Source organism: Mytilus californianus, unplaced genomic scaffold, assembly GCF_021869535.1.
Source record: "Mytilus californianus isolate M0D057914Y unplaced genomic scaffold, xbMytCali1.0.p SCAF_5, whole genome shotgun sequence".
Classification (NCBI taxonomy): Eukaryota; Metazoa; Mollusca; class Bivalvia; order Mytilida; family Mytilidae; genus Mytilus; species Mytilus californianus.
In genome coordinates, this window is record NW_026262701.1 from 92,140,562 (window position 1) to 92,168,366 (window position 27,805).

The following is a 27,805-nucleotide window of genomic DNA, read 5'->3' on the forward strand; positions in this document are numbered from 1 at the left end:
ACAGTGAAAACAACATATTTGCCATGAAAGTAGAACAGGTGGATAACAACATTTGACTTTAAAGACAGATGTAGCTTGAGTGCTCAAAGACCCATTGATTTTATTTAATTATAATTTGTAATCAAGGACCTAACAGGCTTAACGTCTTCTATTTCACGTTAAACCAATTACTTGGCATAATCCTCGAAGGAATCCATTTGTTTTTTTATATTTGTGTTTACAATTTATGGGCTAAGGCTGGCAGTATTCAATCCCTTTGGTTACCATGTTTTGCAGAGAAGTGGTATTGACAATGTTAAGGTCACCAGTAATAACTTGCCCAGTCGGATTATATCGGAATTGGAGAACTAGCACAGGGCAATCAAGAGGTGTAGACTTGAATTTGTCAATATTGAGATCTTGCTACATGATTTTACATACAAGTGAAATGTTTAGCTAACTATAAAACCAGGCTTAATCCACCCTTTTCTACATAAGAAAATGCCTATACCAAGTCAGGAATATGACAGTTGTTGTCCATTCTTTTGATGTGTTTGAGCTTTTGATTTTGCCATTTGATAAAGGACTTTCCGTTTTGAAATTTCCTTGGAGTTCTGTATTTTTGTTAATATAATATTTTGTAGTTAAAGAATCAAGTCGCAATAGAAGTTTTATTGGTATTAAAGAGTATGGATAGGAACATACTTATCTTTAAAGAAGGGAGGTATTGTAGATTGAACTGATTTATATTGGATGATATTGCCTAAATTGATGGCATCGAGACTTTCGTTGACAATGGAAAGTTTTATTAAGGATTGGTTCTCCGTTACATGTTTCCAATGGAAATCAGTCCAAATAGCCTGTGGTGGGCAATGTCCCAGATGATAGCTAGATTGGATCGGATAAAATGGGGATTTGGAACAGATGTTTCCAAATATTATGTGTACGGAGAATAGTTTAGCGCTGTTGTGATGAATACCAATGGCTTCTGTATAAATGACAGACGTTCATTTTATGAGACAGCATCAAGATTACAATGACGTTGACCATAAGTTCTTCTACCCTTTAAATGTAAAAACATTATCACTGTCCTTGTAAAAACAAGGACCAAGAGCGCACTTAGACTAGCCAACTCATGCATACGGAAATCGACAACTCGAATATTCCATTCATTCTTATTCATAGTCATTTCATAATAAAGGTTAATAGTGACTTCTTCGGTATTTTCGTTGATTTTCCTCATTTGACTCGTCGCTTGTGTTACAGTGTTCCACCTTTACTAGGAGTCGTCGTTAATAGCGTGCCATAGATGTAGTAAGATTTGATACTTCTGAATAATGCCAATATAGGGCGCAAGACTGATCCGTAATTTTGCGTTATCTGCTGCAGGTTTATTTATTTTTACTTATTGTTTTTAAGTCTTCATTTTGATTCAAGGTCATTACAGTATCATTGTATACTTGTATTCAGTTCGACAGGAAATGTGATTTATGAACAGGAAGTTCATTGTTAGTTTACTGGACATATTTAACTAGTATATGTACATTATACTTTCGACTGTTTACTTTTTATTGTATGAACTCATATTAAAAAAAATCCAGGAACATTTCCTTTTCATGGCCTTATCAGATTCAATATTCCACCACAAACAACTTGACTGACAACTTGTTCAATTTCCAAACAGCGTTTATACTAAATCTAGAAAATAGCGTTTACCTGTCCATAAATACTACAATGTTTATTGGAAGATGCGCAACTTATGAGAACGATAACACATTTCTTTAATTTTGCCGAGATAAAAACATCAAATTAGGAAGAAAACACAGACCCTGGGCTGCGGAGTCCATTCTTATTTTATTATTGGGCTCTAGGCTATGTTTCGGATGTTTAGGTCTCCGGGCACCTTTTTGGAATGCATTTGTGATCCATGCCCATTTGAACGTTTTTTTTTTTTGGAGCACCAGGCTACAATGATAGCGCTTCGGACTCCACTGATATGGTCTAAAGGAAGGGATACGAGCTTAAAAGGAACTGTTGATACCGACTAAGTACCCGCAAATAAATAGAGACAGCTGCCTTAATATATTTTTTTGATGAATTGGATCAATGTACTGATCAATAGCTGAGAGAAAACGTTTTTATATGAATATTAATAACATAGAAAACCATTTTGTGCTTAATTATCTGTTATTAAGATAAACATAGACCAGACATAATGGTTTATTTACGAATGATTGAAAGCAAAAATAAAATTCATATACAAAAATCAAAAGTATTACAAAATATTTAACCCTGTTCTTATAATAGATTTTACAGATACAATCTTTCATATAACAGTTATGTTAACCAGATTACAATGTCATGTTAAAGCCAAGCGAACGGCTGAACGTTATAGTAACAACAGTCAAAGGATATGATTGCTATCATTGATGAGTTTTTTTCTAACCAGATTTGATGCAACAGTGTATATACATAGGTCTATCTATCAACGACCGATGTAATATTTGTCTTACAACACTGTGATCTAAGGAAGTGTGGTTATCAAACATTATGTTCATTAACGATGTCATTTCTGTGAACGATCATCACGAATTGACTGTATTGTAGTCATTGAACCAGCAATTTGTAAGAAATGTTAACTGTTCTTTCGTATTTTGTACATATTCTGGCTCACCTGAAATAGATAATCAGACTATTAATACTATCTAGCTGTTTAAACATATACTGACAATACTTGACAAGCATTTCTTGAGGATACTTTTTCTTTCATATGTGTTTCTTTTATTTCTTGTGTAAATCAAGGCTATAAAATTTCAATAATGTTAGTAGCACAAGATAATGTAAACCTTCCATCATGAGATTACATAATTCCTTCACGTTTCTTTCGATGTTTTAATGAGAACCTTCTTAACAAAATATGTTGGTATAACAGGAATGCCTAATCTGCAGTTTTCTTGAAATATCCTTATTTCAAGAAACGCAATTGCTTCAAAAATAATGCCGACCTGACGAAAACACATATTTGGTCTAATATTACCCATTGAATGGCCATTCCGATTCTTTTTTTTATGTTCCGCCAGTATGTTGAAATTGCATATAGGTTTACCTTTGTCCAAAAAGTAAAATAACAAAAATACCAAACTCCAAGGAAAATTCCTTACTTTTAGATTGGCCTTATATTTCAAAGGACACTGCAGAATATCGCAACACTCCAATTACGTCCTAATAATTTTTATGGTCATTAAATGTGTTTGAGTCACAGATTCACATACCTGGTAGTAAACGTTTTAAAGCTTCAACTGCTGCAGCTTGAAGTTCTCCGTTTGATCTTCTCCTTCTTAGCAAACGGACGAGATGGTCGCATGTATCTTGTGTTTCCCAATCGCAAAACATTTCTGAAATAAAATATGTAACGAATCATTTATATTTATTATTCGAATTAAATTATATAGAAACAAATATACACGGAAATATTTTTTGTTTATTATATCCATATAAATGCTGTTGCAGAAAGGAGTTTTATAAGAAAGAATTGTGGAACAAAATGCATATTTACAAGTCTGTTCTGCAACGAATATCATTATCTGACATTATCATGTTTTGAATGCATATATTCCATATATCTAAATAAGATATCCATGTTGATGACTTAAGAAGGGCAAAAGAGGGGGTTGGCATCATTCTTATCAAAATGGTTAAATATATTTCAAAAAGTATGAAAAGAAAAAAGTTTCAACGGCACACAAAGCATTACTTTTGAGTTAGAAGGAACGAAAGCCCTCAGTCCTAATCATTGCTCAATTTATGAAGTTTACCTTTATGCTCTTTTTGTAACTTTGAAACAATATTGCATCCATGAATCTGTATTTCTGTATTGTCTGGATATAACCGGATGACTTCCATTATATGCAAAAGTATGTGTTTCTTAACATCATGTTCAGCATGTTCTTGTACTGAAAAATATATTCTTCATAATAAATCAAGTAAAATTAATAGTAGATTGCATACTTAATAAATCGGTCAAGTTTATTGTATTTCTTTAAGCTTGTTTAAAGCAAGAACAATATCAAATGTATGATAAAGAAGTTCAACATTTTCAAAAACTAGTAATACAAAAATTATCATAAAAAATTACCACATTGTGAATTATTGCTAATTAATTCTTTTTGGAGTGATTATGAACATATGGGGATTCAATAATTAATTGTAGATAACTTTACGGTTTTATGTTTAAACTTGCTTTTATCATTTTAGAAAATGAACATTTTAATGATTAATGTATGTGTCTCACGACTTATACTGTCAGTAGAATACTATGTGGGTGTGTGCGCGCGCGTTCTTTTTAATGATATTCAAGTTCTTTTGGTATCTGCTATTAGTCACTGTTTTTTTTTGTTACATCCTTTAAAGGAAGGAAAAGACTAAAACCATCCAAATCTTTTCAGATTACATGCAATACCCTACAATTTAATAGGTAGGAACTCTGTGTTGCATAGACAATAATCATAGGTGCATGAAAACCAAGAGTGACCTCATAAATTTACCAGTGCAGTACGTAAAGTGATTATTTGATAACATGTAAATAAAATAGTATTTTCTCATAAAAAATATCATACTTTTTACTAATAATGTATCTAAAGCCATCAAACCCACATCCACCAGTTTCTCTACTGTGGTATGCGTCTTAATTGCACTTATTGCAAGTTTAACGGCACCATTGTGCACCAAACAATCTCTGCAAGCCTCTACAAGAGTAAACATTACAATTTATTATTTTTATAACATATTGTTTCCATCATAAAATTGCTGATTTACGGAATAGCATATGACGTAACGCTACGCCTTATAATAACATTATTTAATGTGTTTATTGTTGAAACTATACACCGCTAATTGAGGAAACAGTCTGATTGTATTGTAATTAGTTTTTGATGTATATAACAGGAGACACAGGTATTGCAATAAACACATTTTATAAATTAAGTCATTTTTTTTAGATATTAGTCGAGGATATTTGAATGATCTATGTTGCAATTCCATATTATATTGAACATACGAAAGCGATTTCTTATTTGTGCAAAATGAAAACAAATAACTCCGTAACTACCGTGCAAATATTATCTTACCATGCAAAGTTACATAATTTCTAAATGACCATTGTTGATAAACTATGAACAAACCTTATTAGCACGTAATGTGCGTTATCGGATTAGTGTTAAAACGTAAAACATATCAGGAAAAAAAAATATTCATGTAAAAGGAGTCGAAAGCGTAACTACACACCGTTGTTATCTGAAATATACACTATGGCACCACAGCAAATAAGTTGTATGTCACTGTTATCAATATAAGCAGTCATGCACTTCTTCATCACATTAAACACTTCTATGCTTAAGTCTTTATCATCTGTTTAATAAAAGTAAAATAATCATGCATTTTATTGCATAAGTGTATAAATAATTTATTGACAAACACTGGAAAGGAGAATAGACGATATACTATAAGCCTACTCACACGACAAAGGTCTACAAACATAGAAGTATAACGGACACCGAAAAGTTACATGACGGGTGTATCTAACGGAAAAAAACACCAATCCTTCGGAGGCACCTTTCGGAATTTGGGCCCTCAATCCTCTTCAACTTCGTTCTTTATTTTGCCTTTTAACTTTTTTGTAGCGTCTGGCGTATAAAATTATAAGTCTGGCATCTATGATGAGTTTATTTACAACCACTGGTCGATGCCACTGCTGGTGGACGTTACCTCCCCGAGGGTCTGACCAGCTCATGATTAGTAGTCAGCACTGTTTTGACATGAAAATTTGAATTGTTCGAAATACTAAGGTTTTTTACCCTAGAGATGGATTACCTTGACTTTATTTTGCAAATCCTTTGGGAATTTGGGGTCCTGAATGCTAAATTAGTCCCACTTTATTTTTTTCTAATACATTTAAGGCCAAACAAGTTATCATACATATATGCGTTGTGCACTTTGTGTACTATTTTTAAACAATAAATTCTCAATTTTCAAAACATTATCATTGTTTGTTGCGATGAATCAGTCGCTGAGGAATGATAATATTATTAACACGAAGATAGTTATCAGCATGCTCTACATTTACTTGGCAATCAACGCACATTGTTAATCAAAGGAGAGAACACAAAGTAAAAAAAGGAGATCAAAACTGATAAAACGGATGAAGAATCTACCAAGAAGGAAGTGAGAAAACCAGTTTGATCGATGGGTAAAACTAAATCAGAATGATGGATACCATAAAGAAAATGTTGCTGCAATATATATCTTTGGTAAAACATTTTGATACTTTTCATATTATGAAAATGTGATTGTCAGTAAATAAACTGCTCAGTTCTTGTTGATTTTATGTAAAGTTTTTTTCTGTCATCGATATATAAGCTTGTGATGATTTTGTTTTTAGATGTTAGAAAAACACTACAAATGAAAGCAATAATGCCATTATATAAAATCGTTTCATCTCAAAATAGGATTATAATGATAATGAAATCTGTAACGTATATAACTTATACAAAAAAGTGGGACGTATGTAGTGATCGATGTGTCAGTTCATTCGTCCGTCCGTCTGGGCATATTTTATCTTAATCTCCTGCTAAATCAAAGTACGGATTATGATTAAACTTTCTGACAATCGGTCTGAACATTTTTTTCCCGTGCAAAACATATGCAAAAAATGGGGATGGGGTTTTAATCTGTGACAAAACCTTTCGAACTTTTGGGTCCTCAATGCTTTTCAATACTTTATTTGCTCTTTTAAATTGCATTAATTGGAGCGTCACTGATGAGATGAGTCTTTTGTAGAGGAAACGGGCGTCCTGCGTAACTAATCATAATTCCGGTATCTTTGATGAGTTTATTTTCTTAATGATACTAACAGGCGAAGCACTTCAACAGAATTAATATAACCAAGCTAATACCAAATATATTACTTACATAGTGCAACTGCAGCTAGAACTTTACAACAGCTTATTTGGATGTTGCTGTCATCTTCAAATTCATTTATCCATTTGTAAATAGTATGTATAATATTCTTCTCTCTAAATGAATTGTACCTTTTCTCTAAAATTCGAAGCAAAAATCATTTTTGAAATGTGATGTTAATTTTCTTGTTGAATTGACATAAAATAAATTTAATTTCACATTTATGAAAATTTAAATAAAAATTCGTCTAAGAGACAAATGTCTGAGTTGCAGTACTTATGTAATTTAAAAGAAAAAAATGGTTATGACATTAATGTTTGATATTCTGAAAGGGGCATTTATTTCTATGCTACTAAAGAAAGGTCATACCTACTGATATCTTAAAATGTGTATACAATGTTAGAAGAAATTGGAAATCTGAAATCAAACATTTTTATATATCATATATTGATTGAATCTAACATACCAGTTTGAAGCATGTTTTCATAAAACCGACTTAGACTCAGAACAGCCTCTGGACTGTCCTCTGTCATGTCTTTGATTTGCATCAGTAATTCTTCAGCTTGACCAATGTATCTTTCGTCTATTCCTATAGTTACAGAGAAATGTTGTACCTGTAGAATACTTATTACGAACGGGATATCACATCCTAATTTGTACGGTAACGTCGTTAGTAGAGTTTGTAAACTTATGACTGTCACAATTGCTTTTTGTTTGTTGCTTTATCATATATCAGACCGTAGGTTTCTCGTATATGTTGTTTCATATTTTGCCATGCCGGAACTTTTAAAAGCTTACAATACGGTTTAGGTTTTGCTCATTCTAGAAGACTGTATAGTGGCTAACATCCACGTCATTTGTATACTGAAGGATAGTTGTCTCCTTGCCAATCATACAACATCTCCTTATTTCTAGAATATTCTATGTTTCTGTCAAAAATGCACAATGTCAATACTTGTAACCTACTCTTCCCTTTGGGGAATTTTGTGTTGTTGTCATTTGATTAGGGACTTTCCTTTTTGAATTTTCCTCGGAGTTCAGTATTTTTGTGATTTTACTTTTTTCAGATATTGGTTTATCATTATGAAATAACTACGACTTTGAATTTGTGCATCTAAGACATGTTTTTCTAAAATTCTCCGTTGATGTATTAAGAAATTACTAGAAACAAGGGATCCAACTCTCTCAAACAAAGTTTTCCTAAGCAGCTGAATTTGGTAATTCTATTTATGGTCTTTTTGGTCATACAGCTCCTAGGGTTTCTACAAATATTTACATCCCTGGCTATCACATGTTTAGGTTTGTGCGTTTCTACAATCCCTTGTATTCATATAATTATTGTACATAACAAAACAACAATTATAAATGCATACCATCATTATGTTTTCGAGTTTCTACACAAATCAGTCGGGGATAAAAACAAAACTTGTCATTGTGACAAATGTTATAAATATTTAATAACAGTGTATCTATTAGTGTTGTGTTTCTTTGGTGTCGTTGTTCTCCTCTTATATTTGATGTGATTCCCTCAGTTTTAGTTTGTAACCCGGATTTGTTTTTTTCTCAATCGATTTATGAATTTCGAATAGCGGTATACTACTGTTGCCTTTATTCATATACATCATCCACAGCATAGAAAACAGTGATTATAATAATTGACTAGAACTGTAGAGCTTACCTAACAGAGATGATATTCTAGAAAGAATATTGCTTGCAAATAACAGAATGTCTGTAAATTCTGGAGACAACTTTTTGGTGCATAGTACTGTTTTTATTATCTTCAACCCATTTTCCTCCAGGAAATTATAGCATGCATCATCTAATATTTAGAATTAAATATAGAAATAAAGAATTCAGATTTTTTTACTCATATTGATCAGACATAAAAGTTGGATTAATTGTCTACTTCAGAAGTTCATATTTATTCGATTCATTTGCATACCAAAAGACGCACACTATACTCTTAATTAAAAAAGAACCAACCGATTATTTGTTTATACAGTAAATATTATCATTCATACAGAATGTTTTAGTTCGATTGTTGCATAGAATTCTAATACAGAAGATTCAACAAATTTATCAAGTTCTATTGCAGTGAAATGTTTTAAAAACTTATATTTTTAATATAGCGTTAAATACACGAGTACATCGCATATATATTACGTACTAAACACGTCTTTGACACTTTGATTTCACTTACCAATTTCTACAACATTGCCAATGGTCTGAAGTGCTGATAGTACGTTATTGTCACAATCGCTCTCTGCCGTCATCGCCTTTAATACTGCTGATACACACCCACTTTTCACTGCTGTAAGTTTGTTTTTGTAAACTAAAAAAGAACCAAGCGGTTTTTTTAAGCACAACTTTGTTTATTTATATAGTAGCAAGAGGGATAACTCTATTATGTTTTCACACTTTAGTTGTCTGTTATATTTCCTTTTCATTATTTTTTGTTTTTAAAAGTTCATATTATGAATAACTCATATCTGTATACAGCTGTTGTGTTAGTTAAGGCTAAACATCTGACCTCTTGTAATTCTTCCGATGTCTCAAGAGTTAACATGGCAGATAACAGTTGTTTAATAATTACCGTTAGCTGTTATGTTAGTTAAGGCTAAACAGCCGATCTCTTGTAATTCTTCTGATGTCTCAAGTGTTAACATGGCAGATATCAGTTGTTTAGTACTTACCGTTAGCTGTTATGTTGGTTAAGGCTAAACAGCCAATCTCTTGTAATTCTTCCGATGTCTCAAGTGTTAACATGGCAGATACTATAGCCTTAGAACCACCTTCTGTTTCAATGTGTAATCTATGTTTCTCTACAAAAAATCAATATGAATTGAAAAAAACTTAGGTGAACCGTCTATCAATTAATAACATAAAAACCCTTCAAGCATTCGACAAAACAAAGAGGAACAGCTTTTAATGCTTTTCTTCATCTCAGTCACATTGAGGCATACCACACGGAGCAAATCCTCACACCCCATTACGAGTTCCAGTGTGCCTTTAGCACTAGATTGATTGGAAATTAATGCAAGATAAAAGGGCCAAGAAATCATTCAAACACTTTCATAATTTACCAATCAATCTCATTGTAAAATACATTAAAAATACAAACATGTCAACAACCATGTGCACATCGAGATATAGATGTTATCTTAAGAAGAAACTAAACTAGGAAAATAAAAATGTTTACTACAACATGATGCACCATTTGAGTATAAACATGTGACAGTCACCTTCACAATAATACATACACTTGCTGTTCATAACTTGATAAAACCCCACTGTATGTATACCCCCCAAAAATACCATGGTAATGGTTTCAATATTTAAAAGGACTTTTCCAGGACATGTCAAATCAAACAAATATTGCTTCCATAGTTTTAAATTTCTAAAAACTAATGGCATTCAAAAAACAATCCAGATTTATATCTTATGTATTCGTATAAAATATTCGATCCTATTTTGTCTTCATACTAACCATATACAGCTACGTTTCCTATGATTCGACATCCATGTTCTTGTATAGGGCAATGATCTGGGTACTGGGACATTGTTTTAACTATTAATGGTATTCCTTTGCTGGAAACAAATCGATGGAGAACAGTTTCTATAAAAAGGAGAAGAAATAAAAATCAATTGTGAAGTGATAATCTTAATTTCAAGATTTAAAATTTTGTAATCTCCTCCATCTTCCGTGGAATCAGCTGAGGTTACTAGTTGTGTTATAACATAGCTTAGCATTTCAAGGTAATCTTATAGTTTTTCAAAATATTTGACGATTGTTTTATAGTTTTTACTGTTTATGAACTATTATGTACGTTGTGTGAAAGAAAGACATTTGTATAACGTAATAATCATGGAAACAAATCTGTGATTATGTTTATACCATTATTGGAAAATTTTATACTCTTCCACAAAATAAACGATTGGTATGCAAATAGTGTACATACATTTCTTTACCACATAAAATAAATTTATATGCATTTATATTTATATCAATATTTATTCAGTCTGTTGTTTAACTTTTTATCATGTTTACTCCTAACCTATCCAATAATAATGGTAAGTGTTGAGTAATGGTAACTATTAATAACTTATCTCAATGTGTTTTTTAACATATACATACCTCCAACAGTAATGGTTTCACTAATGGCAAACAATAATTGTTCCTGAAGGTCTATGTTGTCTAAGAACATACTAGTTGCATCCAATAACACTTGGACTATTTCATGACTAATGTTGACATCAAATGGTTTGTCTGCAAAAATCAGAGGTTGTATAAGTTTCTTCTCTTTTAGATTATGTGTCCACTTAAAAAATCAAATATTTTATTTTCAAATCATGTTCATATCCTTTGTTTTGCTATCATATTTTTTTACTTTAGGTAAAATGATTCCAATCTTTAAATATTTTATGTAGAATTATGTAAGGAAATGTTCTGGACTTTTTACGGTTTTTAACCAAACATGTATATAAAATGTGCTAAGGGGTAGGCATGAAAATTTTAGGAATGCAAGAAAATTTAGGGTAGGTAGTTAGACAGGGAACAAAGCTATTTGTTTTGCCTTACCATGTGCAATTATGTTACAGATTGTCCAGCAACCGTATTCCTGTATAATTTCTATAGTAGGAAAGTTTTTCATTCCCTGAATTAGGTTTTCCATTCCACATGAACTGCAAACATCTTTACAGGACTCCTCTGAAATGATTATAAAAAACGTATTATAAGAGACGAAGACAAAGATACCCCGCAAAAAACAGAGACTTTACCAAAGAGATACTCAAAATACTATAAGTCGATGTAAAACCATCAATACCATGGGAAATAAACCGACAAAAAGACAAACAACAATCAACAAAACAATACATAGACAGCTCAAGACTGATCAAAATGTGTAGTTTCTGGTCCACATGTTACGATCATCGATAGCACATATCTCTTCCATAAGGGTATGGGATATCATTTGTTATTCAAGCAACGTAAAACTGATAAAATACTTAAGCAGTATGCACATGTACTGTATAATAATAGTATGAAAGTATGAAGTGGATAGTAGGGGGTCCCTATAAAGTATATTAAGTATAAATATTTACCATATTTTGTCAGACATGCTAAAGCCCATGTAGCACATTCTAACAAACTTTCATCATTTCTGCTTCTCTCTAAAGTATGCAGTGTAATTTTCAGAGCACCTGCATTGACAACATCTGTACAGATCTCATCTAAAATTTAAAAATGTAATTACTATACAGATGTTAAAGTTACGTTAATGAACCTAAAAATCAGTTTTATAGATAGAAAATAAATACTAAATATATTTGTAGGCATTTTATATTCATTCTTGTGAAAAATATTAATATTGTTTAGTGTAAATTCTATCCTCAGATTCTTCTTTCTGTTCTTCGAAATAACGAGTTTTTTAGTCCTGTAAACACGCATTATTAATAACAGGATCGAAAATGGCGCAACTTCCTAGTGTTGATATGAAAGAATGTTGACCGATGCTAACGTGTATATTAAAATTGCACAATTTAAAGATTTACAAATTTTAAAAACGGCTTTCTTCTCCTCTGTCATTGATAACTGGGAAAATCCTGTCTAGATTTTTATATATCTTACATTCACCATAGGTTTGTGTTGTGTTCACAATTTAGATAGCCGTTTCTGTTAACATATGTCTTTTTCACCATAAAATCGTGCATAAAATGACATTTAAAAAGAACTGGAAAACATTTGTATGTATGAGTTCCGTCTTTTACTTATTTTCCTTACCATGTACTGCAAAACTTCCAAGAGCTCTACATCCGTTCTCTAATACTTCGTTGTTGTCTTCGAACGTTTGCATGGCACCAATAATTACATGTACTCCTCCAATAAACATGAGCGACCTGGCAACATCAACTAGGATATAAAAATGACGGTAATTATCATCATTGTTTTGTAAATGTAGGCACTCTTCATCTAACCATGATTGCATTTTTATATCCGAAATTTTGAGCTGGTGGAATTTATACCAAAACCTCCAGCAATGTGAACAACATCATTGTGACATGATGGAGTGGTTTGTACATTATGAATATTGTTCCTGGCATAGTATATAACATACTGCTCTGTGTTTCTTGATTAGGCATGATGATACTGCTGTTCAAATACGCCCGTACTTAGAGCATGATGTTACATAATAGTGAAATTAATAATAACCATTATGAGTAGATGTGACAAGACCAAACACTACCGTTTGACTATGTCATTTTTTTGACCATGTTGGACATCGTCAAGAAGACTGGTACTTACCGGAGTTTACTAAATTTGATAAGATAAAACAACACTGTTTGACAATGTCGCTATTGTCACCATGCCTTGACATTGTGGTGAGGATGATGGTATGACAGGATTTATCAATCATGGAATCTATAATATCTGTGTCATCTACAATACACAATGAATTATGACAATATACAATAACAAATATACAACAAAAAAACTTGTTTTTGTACACCTCAAATTACGATTAACACTTTAAAGCAGTTTTTAACTTTTCTGTTTTAATAGTATGTTGGTTGCTTGTGTGTTGCTTAACTTCCTGTTGCAGCTATTTCATGCATATTCGACAAGCTAATTCAAAAAATATCAGTATAGTAGGTTTTGCAACGTGATTCGACCGGGATGAATGATGAGAAATATGGACTGTCAACGTCAAAAACAGTTTATGTTGGACAGGGGTAGATATTTTGTCTTGAAATAGGTCCCAAAGGACCCCCAAATATTTATTGTAAGATCTCTTTATGGTGTAGAGAGCGTGACAATATCCACACAATAGGTATTAGATTACGTAGCTGCGTGTTTAAACATCCCACACAGACAACAACCGCCGTCTGTATGGCTATTATTGCAGGACGGGAGCAGACTAGGTGACCATATTTCAATACTCTAGTCAACCTCTGGGTTTCTCTTTTTATTGTGTTGTTGTGTAACTGTTTCATTTACGTATATGTCACATATACTTTTAGTCATATTCATATTTATTAATAAACAGAATTAAGGAAAATAAAACATTTTAATTACACCATACCTGTCATTACAAGATACCCTAATATATCTAATATGGTCTGCAGGAGTCCTGCGTTGTCAATCTTTAGTTGTATAAGTTCTATTAGAAATGAGATTCCGTCTTCTTTGTGGACATGAACACAATTAGCATCTATAATTGAAATATACAATCACTGTAATTTATGCTAAATTTTTCAAGTTTTCCGACTATGATGTTTTTATTATAATTTTGTACCTATATTAACTGCTTAAGCTATGCATATCAAGTACCCATGTATATAGTATTTCATATTATTCCTTTATCTTATGCATACTTCAACTGAATTCAGTTTATCATTATAATAAATTGTCTTGGAATTGGCCATTTCTACCGCTACCAATAAAACCACTTAATGTAAAGACGGTTAATATAAAACTACAATATATGGTCAGATCATACTTTTTCGTACGTCATATGAATTCGAACTATGCATGCTTTTTCAATGGAAATTATGACGTCACAATGCGTTCTTAATAGCACGAAACCCCATAATATTAGGATACTACAAAGTATTACAAAGTTACAGTATATCAAAGCTGATCTGAAGGTAGTATTATCTAAAAATTTTCTAAATTATTTTCATCATCGGTGCTCAAAACCAAATATTTGAATAAGTACCATTAACTCTTGAGAATTACTGTCAGTTCTAATGACGAGTATCTAGAAAATAGGCATTTTAAATCATTGACACTTCTGAAGCCAGAGAGAAATCGGAAAAAAAATCTTAAGATGAGTCATCTTTGATAAGGTTTAGCTAATGAAGGAAAAAAAACAATAAAAGATATACCTGAATATGATGTCATCATTAACAAAGTTTGGCAAGCTGATTTGATGAGATCTGTGTTGTCTGTAAACTGTTTCATTGCTTTGATAATACAAGATATCCCTTCTTGTTTCGCCAGCAAAACATGAAGAGAGTCTGAAATGTAAACAACGACCGATTTCAGTTTGGATTTATTGGTTGCAAGAGATGGGGTTAACATAAATGCGTTTTTTAGAAACAAGAATAAGATTTGGGAACATGCAAAATCGTTTTTGATAAGTAAAAAAGGCTGGTTCATTCCTAAGTTGGGTGCATTTAGATTGTGGCTTGATGCATTTCTTAGTTGCATGTAGACACTCCAAGTTATTACCTAGTTGCGTGCATGAAAATTGTGGCGCGACACATTTAGACACCCTATTTCATTCCCAAGTAACAGTTTTTTGAATGTGTGACTTTACACATGTAGACACCCTATGTCATTCCTAAGTTGCATGCAGTGTGTCTGTAGTTTTAATGCATGTAGGCTGCAATTACGTAAGTGAAGTTGACTCAGTATCCAAGGCAGTTAGTTATACGTAGGGCGTTAATAAATAAATATTTTTATTAAAGACAGTATAAATCATAACCTAAATACCTAATATTATACTCGTATCGCATCATTTAAAATCCATATTGTATTTATTTTATATTAAATATCTTTGTTCTAGCAATGAAATTTAATAAGTTGAAATTAAATATCTTTATCAAATAGATAAGACGTTTTTAATCCTTAGAAGTGTCACTTTCAAGTTTTTTGTTTGCTCAAGCTTTCTCTTTGAGGAATATTGTATAATACTTGACAGGTCATTCTAAATTACGAACTTAGATATAAACTGTATAATGCCATCTTAAAACAATATCAATATTATTAAATAGAGACTAATTTCTGCTTTTAAAATACCTACTACAGATTTACGACTCATACGTCTTCGACAAAAAAAAACAGTTCAGGTTAAAATTACTTATCCTCATTTCCTCGAATGTGACCTACCGAATTAGACTTATCCCTGGGTTTGTACTTACATGAGCATCACGACGGGTGTCACATATGGAACAGGTTCTGCTTACCCTTCCGGAACACCTGAGATAACCCCTGGTTTTTAGAGGGATTCGAGTTGCTCAGTCTTTAGTTTAGTCTTTTATGTTGTGTTTGCCTTTTTGTCGTTATTTGTTTTGCCATGGTATTGTCAGTTTGTTTTTGACTTATGAGTTTGACTATCCCTTTGGTATCCACCGCTTCTCTTTTTACTATCAACCTTGGCAAGCACTCTCTTATTCAGAAAATAGAATCTGTTGAGCAGTCTATGGTCATTATGGGATGTTGTTTTAAACAACAAATACATATCTGAAACTAAACACCATTTTGCTTATAACTACCTACCGTCATTAGCGAATGCTGCCATTTTTCGACAGAAATCTGTTTGACACTTGGAATTGTTTGGCTTCTGTTTCATTTCCTTGATTACATCTTTAATTGATAACTTTTCATTATAGATTGTGGAATGCAATTCGTCTGTAAAATAAAATACAGTTATCTTAACACCCGTCATTCCTTGCTCCGAGTCCGTTGTTTTCATTAGAATAAGCTCCCACCGTTGATAGTTTACAAAATAGAAATGTGAGAAAACAATCTTGTTATTTTTTTGTTGGTTGTTTTTTTTTTTAGGTAGAGGTTGGGGGAGAAATGAGGGTGAGTAGGGCTTGTTACATTTTTGACGTATTTAGTTTTTTTTCGTTTCATTGAAAACAACAAATATGAATTTATAAAAATTAGTCAAAGACTCAAATGGGCAGTTTGCAATACTAATGGTTTGTAATTTGAAAGATCATATAAATAGCAATGACATTAGTTTTATGCATTTAGAAGTCTCTATCTGAATGCAAATAGCGAGTAAAGATGGTATCTATACTGAAAACTCGGTTACCGAACATCTCTCCTGTGTAGCCACATGCAAAATAATAATAAATTTCAAAAGACAGGATTTCTGTTAAAACGAACGAATAACAGAATGAATTACAAAAAAATAAGTTCTTTCACTGACACCCCCCCCCCCCCCCCCCCAACAAGAAATCAAAACATTCACAAATGCGTGATTTATACTGTTGTGTAATAGTTGCCAGTTTTACAGACTGAAACCACATGCTCACCGTCATGAATATAAAAAAATTAAACATCTATTACACATTTAATAGTATAATTCCCTGTTAATATAAAGATTAGAAGATGTGGTAAGATTACTAATGAGACAACTCCCGACCGCAGAGACCAAATGGTTTAAAAGTTAACAACTATAAGTCACCTAACGGCCTTCAACAATGAGCAAAACAAAGTACTTTTATATTAACGTTGCACAGGGAAAACAAATCTTATAAAATGTTTGTTATTTGGACTGTTGGAGAGTTTCGAAGCTAAACCATTGTACCCGCGGCATAAAATATTTCGTGCGGACAAATTATTTTTTTCTTTGCATAATGGAAAATTGTTTGGGATAGAGGACAAGCAAGTGAAATGTCTTTGTACTTCTAACACTGATAATAATGTCTTCTGCATTATAGCATATTAAAGATAACATAATCATTAAGGGTGTTATACCTGGGGTGAGACCTGTGTTTAAGTAGGACATTTCTGTCAACTAAAAGCTATGGTCCTGTTTCGCATGTGAATAAGTGTTACTTAAGCAATAGTTACACAATTTGAAAAAGAACGACTGTGATATAGAAAGACACACCCTACTTAAAGCCGATTGCACCTAAGCAGTAGTAACAATGATTTTACCGACTAAATGGTTTTAACTTTTGAAAGATTTTGTCATATAGTATCTTCTATGACTAATTATATCTCTATTGGTAATTTGCTAATGAATTGAATATTTTTTTCTTTCAAAGTAAATTTCAAGGGATAATTATTTTTATATTCAAAAAATCAAAGAGATTGAAATAACTGAACACATTATTTTTCAGTTTTTTTTTACTCAGTTGTAGAAATATACTTACTTCTTGGAGGCATTGTAGAGTTATTGTTTCCTTTATTATTTTCTGAAAAACGAACAGCAAAGTATTTGACAATAATAAGCATAAAATTCATTCACAGTTCATAAGCACATTCCGTCGCAAAAGTTTGGATATTCTCAGTCAAAAATAAAGGTTTTGTTACAAGGCACTATTCATGTTTATGCTAGACGTACAATCTTACGCTTCTTCTTATATACCAAGCATTTGACACAGTTTTTATATTAAATCAAAACCTCATTTTGATCACCAGGGTTTAATTCATAATGCTACAAACTGACATTAGTAGAATGGGGTGCTTTGAAAATCAAAATAAAAGTTTATATGTGTATTACTATTAACCCCTCTCGAAGACCCTGACTTTCCGTCTTTGATGCATGTACTTTGATGGTCCGTTTAAACATTAAATTAATTGTTTTAGTTTATCTATAAGGACGTGAAAAGATCGATATAGAATAGAAGTGCTCTTATGCATAATCTTTTAACTCTTCAGATTTGTGTTAAACAAATAGGTATATCATGCTTTTTGTTGATAAACAATGTCCAAGTCAAGAGCTATATCATAACAACATGTCATTAGGTAGAAAACTTAGTTTCTGTGAGAAAGTTCACCATTCTGATTTATTGCCCCAGACCTGGGAATATTACACTTACAATATATATGTCCTAGCTCATGCAGACTAACAACAATATCAATATCTCGTTATATAGATAAAGTTTTATATATACAAAACTTCATGCTGTACTCAATAAAACGTTTTGCATTGTAAACTAGTGATAGCATAACTCAGATTTGCTTTCCACAACGAATTTTTCGCTTTCTCCCAATTATGTTCCTAAAGTTTTTTTCTGTTTTCGCTTGGTCAAAACATAGACTTTATTTAAAACATGTTTTCCCCCTAGCACGCACAATTTTGGAATACAGACAAAGATAGAATAGCAAAGACGGATAGGTTCGTAATCAGACTAATGTGTCTGATTAGCATAATAAGTCTTCCTATGGACTGTTACCTTTTAGGCTAACACATTAAAATTCGACCCAGTGTGTTGGTTGAATGTTACTTTTTGAGCTAGCACATTAAAATCAGACCCAACGTGTCGCTTGACTGTTACCTTTTTCGGGGTGTACAAATGTATTCGATTGAATGAAATGTTATTGAAAAAAAAAGTCGGAAAGGTAACTATTATTTAATGCTGCTTTTCGAATTTTGAAACGCTCCTACAAAAGAAATGAATTGCTACTTGTTTCATGGCAATGTATTTCAATATCGTGTATTCGATCTTAAGCTGTTGTTTGTTTGGTTGTTTGGTTTTTTTTATTTGTATTGACTTTCACTTCAGTACTAATTGAATTCAATTATTATCTCACATTTAATGTGTATTGAACTTTTTGAAAAATCCCCTTGATAACCAATCAGACAATAAATGTAGGTTGCATTAAGACATAAAAATAACATATAAAATAATTATAGAGAAGAAAAAAAACCAGTCATCTTTCAATTAGACATCGTAATGACACGAGGAGAATAAAACAGTCTGATTAAAACCAGCCCCCACTATCCACTTGCATTTCTACAAACGCTAGTGGATAATGTGGGCTGGTTTAATCAGACTAAATAAACGATTTTCAGAAGCTTTCACCACACTGCCTCGTCTCTACAATGGGTGTCCTTTTCCTGATTAAAGAATTCCATAATTTAATAAAGAGTACAGATCTTACATAGAAGAAATCTATCTGAAATAAAAATATGTATATACATCGAATAATTTTAATTTAAAACGAACTTACCAAACTGCTTTACTATTTCATTTAAGAGACCAGCTCTTGTAATCTAAGAGAGACCAGCTCTTGTAATCTAAGAGAGACCAGCTCTTGTAAGCTAAGAGAGACCAGCTCTCTTTGTCGTTCAAAATAATGTGAGTTGGGCGTGGAAGGAATCCGTGTTAAATACTACATACACCCATCAATAATATTGGCCTTTCAACCTTTGTTTAATGTTTAGCTTAACATTGTTTGTTTTCATCAAGCTGTATCTATATATAGTTACTAACTACCCTGGTTTATTATTTGCTTAGAAACAATTGTACCTAATAAACTTTTTCATTTGATTTTAGATATTTAAAACGGGTTATGACTAAGATGATAAAACATGAATATTCATTTTAGTTAGTTGTCAAAAAAATATCATGTTATATCTCTTATAATGACGAAATATGTCGTCAATTTTGTGCTTCATGATCCTGATTAAATAAAACTTCTTGTTCTTGTCATGCTGGAAATACAGATTAAACGTTATAAAATATCTTTATTGATAATCTGTAACTTGGTGCAATATTACAAACGGACTAATATCGTCTAAGCTTTATTCTTAAATATTTAAAGTTAAATCATGGCGTATTTTTCATTATGTTCATTAAGCTCAGAATATACGTCACTGTTTTTTTTCAAAGTTTGTACTTTGGTTAGATTAGAGACATATACTAAATTATATAATATGTCTCTAGTTAGATACTATAACATCATTAGTTTAAAGCTTGACATTAACATAATCTGTATGTATTTCATTTGCATAAGTCAGATGTATACATTTCAGGATTTTTCTATGTCTCTTTGATGGATATTATCTGACAATATTTTGTTGACTGTAACAATTATGTTTTTCTGCAAATGTGTTGACTATAACAGTTATGTTTTTCTGCAAATGTGTTGACTGTAACAGTTATGTTTTTCTGCAAATGTGTTGACTGTAACAGTTATGTTTTTCTGCAAATGTGTTGACTGTACAGTTATGTTTTTCTGCAAATGTGTTGACTGTAACAGTTATGTTTTTCTGCAAATGTGTTGACTGTACAGTTATGTTTTTCTGCAAATGTGTTGACTGTAACAGTTATGTTTTTCTGCAAATGTGTTGACTGTAACAGTTATGTTTTTCTGCAAATGTGTTGACTGTACAGTTATATTTTTCTGCAAATGAGGAATCAATTAACTTTAACAAAAAAAAAAAAAAATTCATTAAAATAGTTATATGTATTTTCTTTAATTGCCTTCCAAAACAGTTGGATTGGAATATACCTAATAAAGGTTGACTTGCGCATAGAAATTAGTTTCAATATTTGTTTTCGATAGTTTTTTTCTGTAACATATAACAATGTAGCCATAGCATAACTAAGATATACAAATACGTCGAAACCTTATGCCTGCTATTAAAACACTCAACTTTTCAGTGTACTTTAAAGATAAGATGACTCAAAATCAAAGTTAAACAAAGAGGGTGGTAGTTCTCTTTAACGACCGTTCAATAACAAACCAAACTATTTCTTTTATTGTATTATTATAGTCCGCACTTATCTTAATACTTGTCTTTTCCAAACTTGTCAATTTATTTACAATAGATATAATTAAGATACATAAAAAGAAATTTAATGACAGAAAACCGGAAACACAATCACGTTTATACAAATTCATGGAATACTAAGCACTGCAAAGATAGTCTAGTTTATGACTAGTATCCAAGGAACTAATGCTTCTGAGTAATCCTTTTAACTATGATGGTGCTATAGCTTGAAAATAACATTTGATAATCGTGCCACTTTTTAATACATGTAGTCACGTGATAGACTACAACCTTATAGACTACAGCAATTAACAGAGTGTCTCAATCTTATGACACCATGTGGCCTTTAAGTATAGGAAATTTTTATATTTCATATATTACGTGGTCTCAAGTATAGGCAATTATATCTCATATCCTATCTTATGAAATTACGCCATCTTAAAAACAGAAAATTCATATATCTGATTTCCGACAACTTAAAGTAACTCAGATTTTTTTCTGTCCATTTAACTTGAATCTTCCATCTTATTAAGTTAAGATCAAGAACGACATTGTTCTTATTTTATGAAGTTCAAGTATACGAACATAAAAAAATTTGAAAGCGATTTTTCTTCAACTCAAACAGGTTTTTCAACTGTAAACGTAATTTGAGTGGATCTTTCAAAATTTATAATTTGCAACCCTCTCCCCTATCTTTTTTTTTTATACGAAATTAGTCCTTCTTTTATTCTTTTATAATGGCAAAGTCCAAAATCCTTCCTTTATTTCTATATTATGCAAATTCATGTTTAATTATTATTGGAAACCCTCCCCCTTTGACCCCCAAAAATAATTTTGGTAAGTAAAACAGGAGAGACATACTGCCATAAACTACACATGCACAGTAAGACGCGACGAGCATAAAATAAATAATAACCTGCGCAATATTGAACATAGCTTATAGAGGGATACAAATAAAACATTCTCAAATCGGTCTGACTCTTTGTTGAACCGCAAACGAATGAATAATTCTTATTAACCTCAAAGATTATCACGCAGTACCATCCACAATATTAATTAACTGTGCAATGTAGTTGTCAGTGAAAATGGTGAAAAATTGTGTGTCGTATGTCTCTCTTAATATTTGTTAGATAAACTTGAATAGAAGGCGGTTAGAAACTAGATAATTTAACTTTAAGGAAATTAGGTCTACATTGCATGGAGTAAGTGTATACGAACTTTTTATTTCTTTTTACAGTTTACATGAGTTTCATATTTCGAACAGAAAGTTAACAAATCAAATCTTCTTTCACGTAATTTGACTTAGCTTTTCAATGCACGATATGACACGTTTCAAAATAACTCGCCTATAAAGTGTTATTAGTCGACTCCACTCATATGAAATGGACAAACTTTTTTTCTTTGATTAAGACTACAAAAAAATCAAAATCTTGATATCTGGTGCCCAGTTTTTAACGATGTAATGCGTTCAGAATTTCATGATTTGCCAAATACATTAAGATTCGATGCACCTATATTATATTTTCATTGACTTTTACTTATACTTACTACTATCCATACCTTTCTGATAGTCAACACCAAACATTATCTGGGTAAGCGCGTTTTCAGAGCCTCCCTTCTGTATATTTGCCTCGTATTTGTCAAAAACAGACATTCCTTTTCATCAATTAATTGTATATATATACACAAAAGATTGGGCATTTGAAAGTAGAGGATTCTTAGAACATAACGAGGATATAAACAACTCATACTCATATGTTTCGTGATTTTGTACAATTATAATCAAGTGTGTGTCGTTTCATTTCTTTTTAGTAATGAATCATAATAAAAGTGTATCATAAATGCATGGTCAAATTGTTTTTCACTACACTTAATTACACACAACCCCACTATACAATAGAAACAATTTCACTTATTGTTAAATTAGACACAGTCATGCTGGAACAACGCGAATTAAAATTAGAAAAACAATGAGGTCTTTCCTAACGTAGTGGAATTGGATAACGCCTGGACAATTTTCAACGGAGAAGGTACCATAGAAATAGCCTTGTATTTCTAGTGGAAACGAAACCGCAAAAGTCTTGGTATTTACCGTAGAGAACCTGAGCATTTAAATTTGGGACGGTATCGTCGAGAACCTTGGTATTTAAAGTGAAGACGGTACCGTCGAGAGCCTTAATATTTAAAGTGGAGACGGTACCATATGGAGCATTGGCATTTAAGTGGAGAAGGTATCGTAGAGAGCCTAGTATTCAAAATTGGGACGATATCGTTGAGAACCTTTGTATTTAAAGTGGAGACAGTACCGTAGAGACGCTTTGTATTTAAGTGGAGACGGTACCGTAGAGAGGCTTGGTATTTGAGTAGAGACGGTACCGTAGAGAACCTCAGCATTTATAGTGGGGACGATATCGTAAAGAGCCTTGGGATTTAAAGTGGAAACGGCATCGCAGAGAGCCTAGGAATTTAAAGTCGAAACTGTACTGAAGAGAGCCTTTGTATTCAAAGTGGAAACGGTAGTAGCTGTAGAGAGCCTTGGTATTTAAGTAGAGACGGTAAAGAGCCTTGGTATTTAAGGAGGGACGGTACCATAGAGAGACTTTGTATTTAATCGATGATGGTACCGTAGAGAACCTCGGTATTAAAGCGGAGACGGTACCGTAGAGTCGCTTGAAAAGTTCAGTAATGTTTGACTGTTAATTTGTTGATCATATTTTGCTAATCTTGTTTGCCGTTTTTCTTTTGCTATAGTTTACAATATATTGTCAAAAATGGGCACATTGTGACTTGGGTGGATAGTTGTATCATTGGCACTCATACCACATCTTCTTATTTATACACATTGTAATTTAAGAACAAAAACTCCTATAAGGAGTCAATTGTCGATTTGGTTATTCGGAATTATTTGTAGAACTAATTGTGCTGCTGATTTTTGTTTGTTACAGTTTCTCTCTAGCTATTATAATTTTTGAGAGAAAAAAGCCAAAACACACACAAACACACGCGAAATGTGCGTCAATTGTCACTGAATGGCAATATGAGTCAATTGTCGGTTTTGGCCATTTTGAATTGATTGTAAATCTTATTTTGTTGATAATTTTTGCTGCTCACAGTTTCACACTGTGTACTATAGTTTTTACCAAAAACAGAAAATTGGTGAAAATCTTCGTTGAAGTATAACCAGACTAATTGCTGGCTCTCAAACGAAGATTCAAGTCGGTATAAAGCTCAACATTTTAGTAAACGATCCAATAAGAATATAAACGATGTAAAAATGTTGAGTCCGGTGTTTACGGTTACAGTACCCTTCAAAAACTGAATATGAATTATTTTTATTAAGTATATAAAACATAATAATAAAGAAATTATGGATCAAGCAATTATTGTCCATTGATGAGATAATATGCTAAACACTGTCTTTGACGAGTAGATACGAAGCCCATTATCAGATTAGTAGAAACATACATTTTAATCATATGGGAAAATTTGAGCTATAGATGACAATCAAAAGATGTAATTATTAAAGTCCGAAAGATGATAGTCCAAATAATTGACATGATTTTCGTCCGGTCATAGAAGGACGACAACTCCTTCAAGGAGTCAACTGACAATTTTGGTAATGTTGATTTATTGGTAGATTTTGTCAAGCCGATAGTTTTGCTGTTTAAAGTTTCTCTCTATCTAATGTAGTTTTTAAAATCACAGCTACAAAAAAAACCCCGCAAAAATGGATAAAAAAAAACCGTAATTGTAGGGCAATATCTCCTATAAGGAGTCGACTGACGATTTCGGCCACTTATGAGTAAGTCTTGTCTTGATGATCATTCTTGTTGTTTACAATTTTTCTCTTTCTACTAAAATTCCGACAAAAACGTACATATGGGTAGAAATCATCATTAAAGGGAAATAAGTCCGACATGGAGTGGACTGACGATTTCGGACATTTTGACTTATTTGAAGGTCTTGTCTTGCTGATTATTTTTTATGTTAAAAGTTTTTCTCCATCAAAATTATAGACAAAACAAATAAAAGTGATGTGGCGTGATCGCCAGTGAGACGTCTATCTAGCAAAAACCAAAGGACAACTATATATATATGTCACTGTACAGCCTTTGACAATTGACAAAAACCCATACCACATAGTAGGTTTACACTGTTTTTGGTTCATTGGCGGCTTCTCTCTTCATATATATATATATCATAAATTCCGTTACATTTAAACTTAACTGACAAGTTGCATGAAAATAAGTTAATACTTGTATGAGTTTGGTCAATGATGGAACTTATTAAGAAAATGTAACGGCGTGATCATATGCACACATGGAGACTCTAAACAATATACTAACACGATGTGTTGATATTTTATTTTACAACATATCGTGTCAAAAATTACATTTGTTTATAAATAGACATGACCTTAAACTCTTGAAAAAAGAATTCCAATGTCTGATCATGAAAAGTAGTTTGACATGACATGTCAGATGTTTGTTTAGATAAAAACAATACTGTTATGGTATCTACGTTATCAATATGTGACTAAAAATATTTACCGTGTAGAATAACGGGTTTCAAAATAATGATACATTAACCATTACTTGCTATAATTATTTTACAGTTGATAAATGTATAAATTAAGGTAAAATGAAAGAAAACACAGAATAAGAACAAAACTTAAAGAAGTCTAAAAAGGGCATAGATTCAGTAAAAATTTAATCTAAAAAGACATGCTAAAGGCTAGAGTGTGAAGTCCTGCATTAATTTAACTTACCTGAATTGTTTCTTGAGTACAAACACATCCCTTCAGCCTCATTTATTTTTATGTCAAATGATGGGTACAACTCACTTAGACTAGTGACAATTGTTTCAACATCAACTGACAGTGATGACCTCTCATCACAATGCCGTATTAATACATCTAATGTGATTTGCTTTGTTTCTCTACGGATGACTGCTTCTGGCAATTGTATGGTATTGTTGCGTTTGGAAAGTTTGTTTTTAATTATGCCATTAACCTGTAAGCTCTTTCTTCTGGTAGCCGTTGGTGGTGCTACAAAACTGGTTTTTCTTACTTTAGATTTTGATACGGATGGAGATAGTGAGTATCTTCTTGTTGACATGACAACCACTGAATCACGTCTTCCGGGTCTTCCTGCATCTTCCATTAACAAAGCAGATGTTTTCCGAATAGGATTTCCGTTACTGTCTCTTCGAACCTCTTTATCTTTAATACTTCCATGCATTCCATTCACTGTATCTTCCATGTACAAATCAGATGTTTTCCGAATAGGATTTCCTTTACTGTCTCTTCGATTCTCTTTGTCTTTAATACTTCCATGCATTCCATTCACAGTATCTTCAAATATGGCATTACAAGTACTTGAATTATGTTGCTGTTTTTTGGCGTCATATATTGTTTTGAGTTCTTCATTGTTATTTTCACTAGTTATCTTTCCTGATTTGAATACAGTTATATCATTTCTCATACTCCCGTTGCATTGTTCGCTTTGATATCCAGAATCATCATTGCGATGCCTTAGATGTTCTCTTGTCTTATTTTGTACTTTCAGTTGTACTGTTGTTTGAATACCATCAAGTCTGTCTGTTTCATTAAAAGCTTGTTTACTTGGTTCACACTCCAAATTGTCGGGATATTGGTCCATCAATACCTGCTTTTTAACTTTTCTCACTTTGACAAACGGCTTACCATTTACAACACGATCAGCAGTCCAGAAATTGGTTTTAATTAAGATTTTAGCTTGCGTTTTACTCGTCATTATTTACAAATCTAGAACGATAAGAAATGCGTATATAACGATTAGGGACAAATTAGGAAGATTTCAATTATCATTACTGTGCTAGTGTTAGTTTTGGGTAATATAGTAATCTGAATGTAAACAGAAGTTGACAGTTGTGTTACCGTTCATAGCAGCTCTACAATTAAATGTCGAAATTTTTATCTCAATAATCCGATAAAGGGGGTAGATCTTGGTGCAGGTCTCTTTATATTGGCATGCACGTTAGTCATCGAATATCACTATGCACGTAAGAAAAATGCTTCCGACGTGAAAACACGGTAACTAGGTTAACATTGTCAGAAATTGATTCGGATGTAGTAACAGCAAATACGTGCATTACCGAACAGATCTTTTCTTCGATTTTCTATCGAAATATTTTGTTACGCCTTAAACTGAAATTCAAGCACCACTAAAATGTGAATAAATGCTCTTGAATAAACTGTGAATAAAATCTCTTGACCAAATCAATACGAATGCACACAAATTCATCTTATTTATCAGTAAATCTTATTAAGGTTTAAAAGTTAATCAATCTAAGGAACAATGAATTGGAGTCGATTATAAAAATATATTTTAACGTTAGTTCAAAAAGAGTGATACACATAGTATAGACAGGAATGATCACACCATATTGCTGTTATTACGGCAGATACAGTTATATATCTTGGGTTTCCTACTGCCATTCAAAACCATTGTTTTTGCAATCGGATATAGCAGATTTTTGCCATTCCAATGGATTGTTCAATGTGTACAGCAGATTGTGGTCTATTTTCCTGTTATACCTGTATTACCGATAGCAGGAAATAGGGTGTGATGGGTGGACGGTTGAAT

General features: G+C 32.2%; 1 protein-coding gene across 2 annotated transcripts; it reads right to left on the reverse strand.

The window, feature by feature from the left end:
* Window positions 1-2,183: 2,183 nt before the first annotated feature.
* On the reverse strand, window positions 2,184-26,548 carry LOC127703281 (uncharacterized). 2 transcript variants are annotated; one of them, XM_052207799.1, is made up of 21 exons: window positions 25,948-26,548; window positions 17,830-17,871; window positions 16,217-16,348; window positions 14,821-14,952; window positions 14,016-14,144; window positions 13,238-13,372; window positions 12,716-12,844; window positions 12,037-12,165; window positions 11,513-11,641; window positions 11,069-11,200; window positions 10,421-10,549; window positions 9,627-9,755; window positions 9,134-9,265; window positions 8,612-8,752; window positions 7,400-7,522; window positions 6,946-7,071; window positions 5,263-5,385; window positions 4,596-4,724; window positions 3,795-3,932; window positions 3,252-3,374; window positions 2,184-2,653 (listed from the first exon to the last, which is right to left on the reverse strand). In XM_052207799.1, the coding sequence occupies exons 1-21, from the start codon at window positions 26,516-26,518 to the stop codon at window positions 2,565-2,567; spliced, it is 3,042 nt and encodes a 1,013-aa protein (XP_052063759.1). In that variant the 5' UTR covers window positions 26,519-26,548; the 3' UTR covers window positions 2,184-2,564. The 2 variants fall into 2 exon arrangements, with proteins under 2 accessions (XP_052063759.1, XP_052063760.1); XM_052207800.1 differs by lacking the exon at window positions 25,948-26,548 and adding an exon at window positions 19,634-19,753.
* Window positions 26,549-27,805: the final 1,257 nt, after the last annotated feature.